The sequence below is a fragment of the Melanotaenia boesemani genome, chromosome 10 (assembly GCF_017639745.1).
Source record: "Melanotaenia boesemani isolate fMelBoe1 chromosome 10, fMelBoe1.pri, whole genome shotgun sequence".
NCBI lineage: Eukaryota > Metazoa > Chordata > Actinopteri > Atheriniformes > Melanotaeniidae > Melanotaenia > Melanotaenia boesemani.
Window position 1 is genome coordinate 18827461 of NC_055691.1, and position 11573 is coordinate 18839033.

Sequence of the window (11573 nt, forward strand, 5' to 3'; positions counted from 1 at the left end):
CACCTCCTGGGGTCTTATTAGTGCTGGTGTGTCAGTCTTCCAAACTCAACAAAGCTCACTTACTAAAATGCTCATCCAATGTCAGTATCCAGTATGAAATCAGAATCCTGGTGACCTTTAGTGGTTATTGGTTCTCCTGAGTTTATTGCCAGGATGTGGTGATGCATTTTCAGCTTTGCATCTAGAGCTCTGAGGGTCTGCACTTCCTGCAGTGTGGGGAGGAATGTACAAGTCTAACCCTCCTTGCATAACGGTCTTAAGTCTGAGAGGCTCTGTCAGCAAGTTGTCCCCATCCCTCAAGATCAGGGCTCGTCGTGGAGGTCTAAAGCATCAGAGGACAAAAGAATATACAGACAAGCAGAAATTTAATTTAATCTGTGTGTGCGTGTGTCTGTTCATGCAGAAGAACCGACCAACAAAGCATCTTTTTCCTCAGCATTTGTGAAAAAAGAACATTTCTCTGTGGGAGAGTTTACATGTCTCAGCACCTAGCTGTTCTGCATTCATGATTACTTTCTGCTTCTGAACACTCCAAATATGTGGCAGCTGTTAGAATACATACATCACATATCTACTCACTCAGTAACACACTCAAGGTTACCGTTTTTACAAGAATACCTTTGTCCTTTGTCTGCTAGACTCGTTTTTAAATTGCACTATGAAACATTTTAATTTTTACTCTTTCTATTTTGCCTAAAGGATTTGGATCTCTTAGGATTCTCTCTCTTTGCAGGGATTTCACTCTCAGTGTGAAATGTAACAATGATGATCCTTGAACTGTTCTTCTCAGATCTGTATCATAACTAAAAGCTGTTGAGAGGAAAATCAGCACAATGTTTTTAAACTTGAAACAACATGCCAAACTAGAGGTGGTAGTTTTTCCACTTCAAACAACATTAGACATTTAGAGCATCATATATCAATTTCAGTATAGTATATTACAATAATTGCTAAGGCTGCTCGATTATGGGAAAAATGATAATCATGATTATTTTGATTGAAAATGAGATCTTGATTATTTAACACGATTATAGATAAGAGGTTTGGGGGGGTGACATTTGAAGTGTTTAGTTTACTGTGGTAATGCCGACTACTTTCTTTCCACCAGGGCCCCATAGCTATTGTTTGTCTCAGACCAGCAGCTATGTTCCGATGGTGTGATCTAGAAAAAAATAGTCTGGAGACATTTCGTTTTCACGTTGAAATCCGCGTCAATAAAATGTAGCGCGACATTTCTATACGGCTCTGGTGGGGCTTTACCACAGGTCTGTAGCGGTGGCGAAACATCGGACTGTCACCACGTCTTTCACAACACCCTCACTACACTCATCATACAGGACAAAGAGAGACAGTCCACTAAAATGGTGTCGAGATGGCGGTGATACCGTTTGTCCAAAGTGTTGATGAGTTTCTTAAATCCCGGATTGTTCACTGTGTTAATTGAGAAAAAAGTTCTGTTTATAACATTTGTCTCTCTGTGACTCTGGGAGCACGTATGCGTGCACGAACGCAACATTTTACATGCATGACTGTTGCCTGTCGCTAGGCTGGAAGAGGGCAGCGATTTTCGCTTCCTCGCACAAGTTTACATAGAAAATGATGGAGAAGGAGCGACTCCGCCTCCCGTCCTGTCCAGGTGTCTGCAACTCATTCTGAATAAAACTAAAGCGGTCGGGGCTGTGGGAGGAGTCTGCAGCAAAGCGCTGCAATGACAGCTGCGCTCGATTTGAAAACAGCACAAATCGAAGGACAAAAAATAATCGGACCATTTCATTTTTATGATCGTTGAAAACCCAGATCGTAATTGTGATTAAAATTTGATTAATTGCCCAGCCCTAATAATTGCTGTACTAGTTTAATTAATTTCATTTATTCATTTCCAACTGAATGCACCACAAAACGATACCCGTAACAAAAATCAGTGTAATTTAAGAACAACTATGTGTAACATTTTATTTAATTTTTTGAGGACCTTTGATTATAATAGAGAAAAAATATTGGTGGCTTTAAGAATGATGAGATAATAGTAGAAATGGCTTGATATTAAACTTTTCTATTCTTGGTCATACAATATACTGGTATAAGCTGATACAAGCTTATACAGTAAATGTTTTAACATGCTTAGAGGCCCAGATTTTCAATAATGGAAACCACATAAATATATATTTAGTGAACAACATCGTATCAGCAACACAGCTTGCTGTATATTGGTTGAAAGGCAATAAATCAAAGGATGGCAAAGCTTATAGCTGAGTTATTTCTTAAACAAAATATTTGAATATTGTTCTATGTTTAATGTAAAGTTAACATGGCCAAGCGTTGGAATGTTTATTTTTTTTATGTCAAGCATTATTTTAAACAATTTTTCAATGTAGTGATTTGGGGGTGACTTGTCCCAAAGTGGATCCACTTTGATCCACTAAGAGCCCATCATTCAACTGGCTGTTTATCTTTGAAAGCATGTGTCTTTAAGATAACGACAAAGAACATTTACTGTCTTGTATGAAACTAGAGAGACAAGACTAATTAGCACGATAATGATGCAAGATCCCAAAGGATGCATACTTCCTGACTTGCACACAAAAAAAAAAATAAAAAATTTGAGCTTGCACATATTTTTTATATCTTTTCATGGGACTTTGATATTCTGTCAAAGTTTTATTCTATAGTGTTGTCCCATGAAAAGATATAGTGAAATTAGCAAAAATGTGAAGGGTCTACTCACTTCTGTGAGATACTGTATATGTGTATATATATATATATATATATATATATATATATATGGTTATTTGACTGCTTACAAATGCACATTGCAGTCTGTGTGGTGGAATAAGACATCAGTGGTCAGAGCACCTCGTCTGAATAAAACTGAAGAATAAAAAGATTTCTTTGGGGGTGAAGTTCAGGAGGGACATGTCGACAGGTTTTTATCAGCAAAGTTCTGGCAGGACAGCATCAGGTCAATGTTATGATTCTGCACCTTATTGCACCAACCAGCTTCTTTGCCTGGATTAGGCCTATGCTGTCCATCTGTCGGCCATCGACTTACATTTAAGCCCTGCCATTTCACAGTTCCCATCCAGCCAGCCATCCCAGCAGGCAGCTCAGCGTCTCAATGACAAAAGGGTATTCTGTCTTTGGTAATTCATCTTGGCCACATTACAGCTGCGTGAAAGTGATTGTACTTTGAGAGTTAAAGGTGAGAGACTGCAAGTTAAAATGGATTTAGCCAAAGCATGGTTGAGAGAAATCTTCTGTGTGAAAACACAGGCTGCTACCCTCTTAAGAAAACCTGAACCTATAATCAGAGGAACAGTTTGACTGATAATGAATTCATTACTGGGCCTAACTTTTTTCTCCTTAATCAGACAGATTAATTTTGATTTTTATGTCATATTCAATATTAATAAACAGCACAATAACTGTTATACATTTTTTATGCTTTCTTAGAAAGTAGATTGAGGATCAGGATGCACATTTGTGGCAAATGGAAAGACCATCAAAGCCATGCATACAGCCGAGTAAATAAAAACCCACTGCTGCATTTGGCCACTGAGGATTAGCCTGGCAGCTGACTAAGCAGTTTGCCAAGGAATGGGCTTTAAAGGCTTTTAACACTTTGTGCTGCAGATAACGTCAGCATCATCTCATGGATTTTCCCTGAAGCTTACAGGTATTTAACAATGGTATTTAACAAGGCTCAGGACTGATGTCTAGTGACAGGTAAACTGAAGCTTGGTGGAATAGATGAGCCTCCTCCATGCTTATGTTTGCTTGTGCTTATTGTAATTAATTTAATGGTGACAGACAGCTGAAAACAGAACACCTCATCAACATACTAGAAGTGGGGTAAACCTTCACAACATTGCTTAGCATATTTCTTTTAATGGTATTGTATTAATATAACATTGTTAGACTGTAGCAGACCAACTGATCACAGATATTTAAAAAAAGAGCTACCTGCTTTTACTGTATACTGGTCTTCAGGTGCAAAAGGTGAAGCTGAACCAGACAAAACAATAAAACAAAAACAATGTTTTAGAAAAAAGCAAAGAAAGTTGGTAAAATTATTTTACACTGATTTTACAGAAAATAATTTTCTGTTTTAAGTTTGTTGCTTTTATGAGATCTGTTTTCTACCTTATTACACTGTCTGAAATGTTCTTTTATGTTTGATAGAGATGTATTGGCACATGATGCCGGGATGTTACATTTTTAATTAATACCAAATGTTAATCAAAATACCTGAATTTCCTTTCTACTAGGACTATTCAGTGATTTCCTGCTGCACAAATTTGCAAACCACACACCATAAGTATATTAAGGTAATATATCAGTGCCATTTATAAGCACAACTTAATAGTTTTACATGTTCGGCTTCTTAAGAACTATGGAACTGCAGCACTCAATGGCTTTCAAATGAGTAAGCAATCCTGTTTGGGTGAACAATGACAATGCCAAACACCCGAGCTCCAAGTTTTTGTAGTGGAGTCAGTAGCAGTCAATCCAAAACAAAAAACCCATACCTATGGTGTTTTTTTTTTTTTTTTTTTTTTGCTGTAGCTTGTGTCTTTGATATGAGTATAGAACAATAGTTTTTCAAGGACAACAAAACTTCTAATTCTCAACCACAGAAGTTGGCTAGTTATCCATACTGACAAATTTAAACACCCTTTCTGTAAGTGTGTGCTAAAGACAACAAACAAAAAATTAATTTTAGACATTAAATGTGTTTTTTGGACCACAGTCATTTTGCACTTCAAATATCTTTACATACAGTGGACATGTTCCTGTCTCAATGCTATAAGGTAGTCATACAATAGTGTGGATGACTTAAAACAAAAAATATTAGAGCTAAGGAATAGTCTATGATCCAGACAGTGTTGGCTGCTAATTTTTGCAAATCTGGACTAAAAATCTTACCAGGCCATTGATGTGGCTATTTTTATGTCACTCCAGTGTAATAGGAGCTTGGGGCTCTATCTACCACTAAAATGAAGCAACATCCTCAAGATCCCAGTGGATGCCCCCATAAAAGTAATAATCTCACCATTCAATGATCCATTTATTATTGGTCTTGGACCAGTGGGTATTCATTTATTGAGCACTGTTGTTTTATTTCTCCAACATATTCATTCTTTTGAATAGCACACCCTCTCTCTCTTCACCTCAATTAATGTAATTCTCTGGGAACTCACTGGATGGTTGATTGGAATGAAGAACTGCATTCAGACTACATGCCTGTGAGGGAATGATAACAGCAGATCATTAACAAAACACCACTGCCAATGTTTACCCATGGATGTCATTCCTCGTCTTAATATGTCCCTGTCTGTCCACGTCTTCCTGTATGTTTGCTGTAGAAGTCACATGCCAGAAATTTTCATGCTAGTCTCTTTTATAAAAATTAACACACACACAAAAAACAAAAAAAGAAAAGAAACACTGTTTAGTATTTTCAGTTGATGATTTTAAAACTTTAGTTAATCAGATGTATTATGAACCCAGTGTTATTTCATGGGTATGTATACCCTGTTTATTAGCGTTCAAGGACTTGTTCAGATGCTATCCAAGGGATAATCCAACAAGGGATTATGATTGGATAATTTTCCTGATAGCATTTTAGAGTCAGCAGTAATACAGTTGGACATAATATCATCTAATTGACTGATATCCACTTTATAATAGTCGCATGATAGAGCTGGACAGATTGAGGTGAGTCTATGGCAAGGCCACTTCTTCTTAGCTGTCTTAGCATGCCATATAACACCCACACATACAGCTCTTTATCTCCCTGCACTCAGCACTGACTTGATCAAAGGAGTTAGGGAACAACAATGATCACATATGGCTGGGGGCAGAATGAAGCACAGCAGGCTCTGCTGCAGGTCTCTGATCTCAGGAAAACCCTCAGCCTGTTTTGACATCACTTGATTACAGATGGTATCATCAAATCCCCAATCTAAACTTTGACCTCAGACAGAACAAAATGAAATTGAGCAAAGTAAATCTAATCCATAAACCCCTCCTTTTTTTATGAGTCTGATGTCCAATTCTCTATTGATGCACTGGGGAAAAAAAGTCATGAGTGGAGGCTGTTATGGCGGTAGCATGTCACCATAAAATTAACTGTCAACCATGATATAAAATTTTCTAATTTTTTTTTTCTTTCCCTCTCTCTTAATCTGTTATTATGATCCACTGAATCTGTAGAGGCACAAAAACTCTAAAATACCCTTCTGTGAAACAGGAAGAAATGCTTAATGAGCCACTTGATCTTGTCTTTGAAGTGAAAAAACAAGGGATGAAAAAAAATTTAAAAAGTGAATTCTGCTATGGTAACATAAATTCATTTCGTGATTGGTGGAAGGAAAGGAAATCATACTATCCAATAACATTGAAATTAAATATTGGTCATTGTTTTGCTCATGGACCCTATATTTATCTCACTGTTTCCAATTCCCTGGTGGCCTATATTTTATCCTAAAAGATTGCTTGATCAAGGTGTCAACCACAGCCCATTCATCACACTTGCCACCATCCATCTTTGATTGCACCCTCTTGCAGCTGCTGCTCCACCTCCTACTGTTTTAAGTGGCACAGCAACTTTGGGCTTGGAGCAAGAAGAAAAGAATGTGGGGTGAAAAACGATTTCACAGAACCAGAACAAATCACAGATGTACTCAGCATATTTGTCTGTGACACAGCATGACGTGGATTACCGAAAATGCTGTTAATTCCACTTGAAGCTGTGCCCTGTCACTTCATATCAGAGCCATAGAAGTGACTGATAGAATTTCTGCTAGGTGAGCTGTGGAAACTATGTTCAGCATTCGACAGCAGACACAATGGGATTGTAGAGCAAGATGTATGCAGATCACCAGAATGACTTAGCCTCTGAATATCAGTTTTTCCTTTTCTGTATTCTAATAGGTCCTTTTGGAAGTCTGTTTATTGACCAGCAGCTACTTGCATTTAAAGTACATTTAAGGTTTTGTTGACAAGTGAAAGACGCAGAATTCAGAACTGTCAGCACTGTTATACAAGCACCCAACTTTTTTCTCGTAACCTCCATTCATTTTATGTCTCCTCATGAATATTTTAGTAGATGTCATACTATCTGCCTTGTTTCCAGCTTTTGTGTCACATGAGAATGGCATTCATTTAGCACTTATGATCAATGGCCACATTAGCTGCTTGAAAATCAACACAAAGACCAAAGAGAAGTGTTTAAAATGATAATTCACGCCATACTGTATAAACACATGAATTGGTTTTTAGCTCATGTATTTTAATGATTGACAATCTGCAGTGAATGTGCACAAAAAAAGCTATTAGAATTCTTACAAAGAAGTTAAGTTGAAAGTGTAATTTAATTAACTAACAAGATGTTTGTCATGTTTCTGCTTCTCCTCAGGTAACCGATAAGATGGCGGCCAGGGAAGCAACTGGGCACAGCTACCTGGTGGCTTGCTGGCAGCCCATTCTGATCCTGATGCTGGGCACTGTCCTATCTAGTTCCACCACAGGCTGCCCATCTCGTTGTGAGTGCAACTTTCAAGAGCGCTCTGTGATGTGTCACCGCAAGAAGCTAATGACAGTTCCTGAGGGCATTCCTGCAGAAACAAGACTGCTGGACCTCGGCAAAAACCGCATCAAAACCATTAACCCAGATGAGTTCGCCAACTTTCCTAACCTTGAACACCTTGAGCTCAGTGAAAACACTATTTCCACCATTGAACCTGGAGCATTCAATAACCTTTATGGTTTGCGGACATTGGGGTTACGAAGCAACAAGCTCAAGCTGATCCAGTTGGGTGTCTTCACAGGCCTGAGCAATCTCACAGAGCTGGACATAAGTGAGAATAAAATTGTCATCCTGTTGGACTACATGTTTCAGGATTTGTACAACCTTCGATCTTTAGAGGTGGGCGATAACGACCTGGTTTTCATCTCTCACCGGGCATTTCATGGCCTTAATAGCCTTGAACACCTGAGTCTGGAGAAGTGCAACTTGTCCTCTGTTCCAACAGAGGCATTTACCCACCTTCACAGTTTGATCACTCTAAGGCTGCGCCACCTCAATATTAATGTCATAAGGGATTACTCTTTTAAACGACTCTATCGGCTGAAAGTCCTGGAAATAGCCAACTGGCCATACTTGGATACGATGACCCCGAATTGCTTGTATGGATTAAATCTCACTTCTCTGACCATCGCCAATGCCAATCTGACCACAATTCCTTATATAGCCCTGCGGCACTTGGTTTATTTGCGCTTTCTTAATCTTTCCTACAATCCTATCCATACCATTGAGGGGAATAAGCTCCATGATCTTTTGCGTCTGCAGGAGTTTCACCTGGTTGGCGGCAGGCTGGCAATGATTGAGCCCTACTCTTTCCGTGGTCTAAACTACCTAAAAATTCTAAATGTGTCTGGGAACTCTCTCAGCACTTTAGAGGAATCAGCTTTCCATTCAGTTGGCAACCTGGAAACCCTTGCGTTGTATGATAATCCACTGGCCTGTGACTGCCGACTCTTATGGGTTTTCCGACGGCGCTGGAGGCTGAACTTCAACAAACAGCAGCCCACCTGTGCCTCCCCTGAGTTTGTCCAAGGCAAAGAGTTCAAAGACTTCCCAGATGTCCTGCAGCCAAACTACTTCACATGTCGCAAGTCCAGGATAAGGGATCGCAAACCCCAACAAATGTTTGTTGATGAGGGGGCCATCGTTCATTTTGCTTGCCAAGCAGATGGAGATCCTGCTCCAGTAATAATGTGGCTCTCTCCACAGAAAAAGTTTATCACAACCAAAACAATTGGAAGGATCTCTGTGTTGCCAGAGGGTACCCTTGAAGTGCGCTATGCCCAGATTCAAGATAATGGTACTTACATGTGTATAGCTAGCAACGCAGGCGGAAATGACACCTCTCTTGCTCACCTCCACATTCATAGCTATTCACCTGACTGGCCACACCAATCCAACAAGACATTAGCCTTCATATCCAACCAGCCCACAGAGACTGGTGCTAATGGTACAAGAGCCAATGTCCCTTTCCCATTTGATATAAAGACATTGATTATTGCAACCACTATGGGCTTCATATCTTTTCTTGGTGTCGTCCTGTTTTGCCTGGTACTGTTGTTCCTTTGGAGCAGAGGTAAAGGCAACACCAAGCACAATATTGAGATTGAGTATGTGCCACGAAAATCGGATGCTGGGATGAGCAGTACCACAGTGGATGCTCCTCGTAAGTTTAACATGAAAATGATTTAGTGGAGCTGTGGTATCTATTAATTTTGAACTTAAAAATAAAACAAACAGGGAAAGAAGACATTTTCTTTCCTCTATTGCGAAACTGTGGATCATGGTCTGTTAACATAGAATAATGTTTTGCTTTTTTTTTTGTTTGTTTTGTTTCTTTCCGGACTGGTGAACTTGACAGGAGGGCAGATCCTGACTTAAAAGTGGGAGGGAACGTAACTGGACCCAGTGTTACTGGGCGTCAGTGGTTTCTGCAAGGCGGGGGCATTAATTGAAAGTCAGATTTGCCATAAAAAGTTCATGTTACTATGGATATTTAGTGGGGAAAATATATTATAAAAAAATAAAAAATAAAAAAAATAAAAAAAATCTTCATACAGCCAGAATACAAGGGGCAAATCATATTTGTATCATTGCTGTTCTCACTCTGTAGTTTTAGTTTTTTTTTTTGGTTTTTTTTTTGGTTTTTTTTTCTATTTTGTTTGTCTTTTTATGTTGTTGTTGGTGTTTGTTTTTTTAAGGGTTAGATGTCCTGTTATGAATGTGATTTGTATAGGTTGATGAGCACATTCATAATAGCAGATGCATTTCAAATACATCTTCATGCAAAACATAATTCTAATAATTGTGATTGCAATGTGCTTGTTATGGCCCTTTCTTACTTTATAACAGTCACATTTGTCCTGTGATCCATTCAGCATGTATTTGTGTGACAACACCTGAAAATGCTTTGTTTAAAAACTACACAATAAAATTACAAAAACCACAATAAATGCAAAATACAGTATGCCACTACTAGAACAGTAGAAATTCTAGGTAATATAATATAAAAAAATTGTTTGACTGTGATGGCAGCTAACTTTTAATCAAAATAGGGCAATGAACCATACTGTGAAAACTCTGTTTAAATACCTAAAAGATAATGGCTGAAATTGTGCTTTTAATATTCATACAAGTAAAATGAGCCCATATTTTACAGGTAAGAACTGAAAATAAATACTGTTTAATACCCAAATGGTAATACCTAAATTTATACTTTGGAAAATCATACAATCTGTGATATACCCATATTTTTCAGAGAATGCCAAGTCTACACTTTAAAAGGTAATATTTCAAACAATATTTAGTTAAAAAAGTAACATAACATCATGTTTTGTTGTACTTCGTTCAACATAGGGATTCTTGATAGATATATTTGATTTGGAGGAGTACTTTGAACCCAGTATTTTAAGATCGATTTGTTGCACATGTACAAACATCGAGGAGCTTAAAGCTTTACTACATTTGAGATTTTTTTGGGTGTGGTAAGTTGATAACTTACAGAAATGAGATGTTCAGTATACTATGGTACCTAGTCCGCTCACTCAACATTACAGATTAGGAGGCTACTGATTTAAAAAAAAAAAACCAAAACAAACAAAAATCAAAGAACAAAAACAAACTCATAATGTGTAAATCATTCGTACCTTGATACTATAAGCACTTATTCTTGACCTTTTAAAATGCATTTCTACATTTCTACTCCAATTATGTAATGGTATTATTTTGTGCTCAAATTGATTTTAAGGAATAAAAGTTGTGGTGCTCACATTTTTAGACATAATGTGCTCCTCAAGCTGTTTTTTTTGTCAAACTTGGCTATTTCTCTTTTTGTTTTTTTTTTGTTTTTGTTTTCTTTTTTTGTTTTGTTTTGTTTTGTTTTTTCTTTCTTAAAGAATGATTTCTTCATCAAAGTGCCCCCCCCCCCCCCCCCCCCCCCCCTCTCTTTCTCTCTCTCTCCCCCCCCATTAAAGCCATGGAAATGTTAACCTCCTGGATCATTTACAGGTTTGCTTCTTCCACATTGTTTGTCAGGTGGGGAAAGAACTGCTACATATTACGCTCCCGGTCGTTCCTGCATATAATATCTGAGGTTACAGCCTTTACTTTCTAAGTACACACTGTGGACAGCTGGGCTTTGCAAATGTGTGTGAGGATCAAGTTTTTTCTGATGGATGACATTACAGATAATGACACAGTAATGGCTGGAAAGTATGGACAGAATATGCAGATGGTTGGAGTGACACAGATGGTTTCACCCATGGAGCAATCTGAAGCAGCTTTGGTGTAATCCATTTTGCATAAAGGAAAAAAAAAAAAAAAAAAAAAAAAAAAAACACTGGATATGGCTCACGGTTCTCCCTCTTGCTGATTATGAATGCTCTTTGTTCAAAGTGTGGCTAATGTATCTAGCCTTTTTTTGGTCCCGACAGATCCAGGAATTTGGGTTTTGTTTTTCCTTCCTTTAATTTTGACCCTGGACTATATT

The 11573-nt window shown here is 38.1% G+C and overlaps 1 protein-coding gene across 2 annotated transcripts in view; it reads left to right on the forward strand.

The window, feature by feature from the left end:
* Window positions 1-10092, forward strand: part of lingo1a (leucine rich repeat and Ig domain containing 1a) — a 157831-nt gene extending 147739 nt beyond the window's left edge. For both annotated transcript variants that reach the window (XM_041997745.1, XM_041997744.1), the window contains one exon: window positions 7418-10092. In XM_041997745.1, the coding sequence (XP_041853679.1) occupies window positions 7430-9277 (1848 nt within the window). In that variant the 5' untranslated portion in view covers window positions 7418-7429 and the 3' untranslated portion in view covers window positions 9278-10092. The remainder of the gene's footprint in view (window positions 1-7417) is intronic.
* Window positions 10093-11573: the final 1481 nt, after the last annotated feature.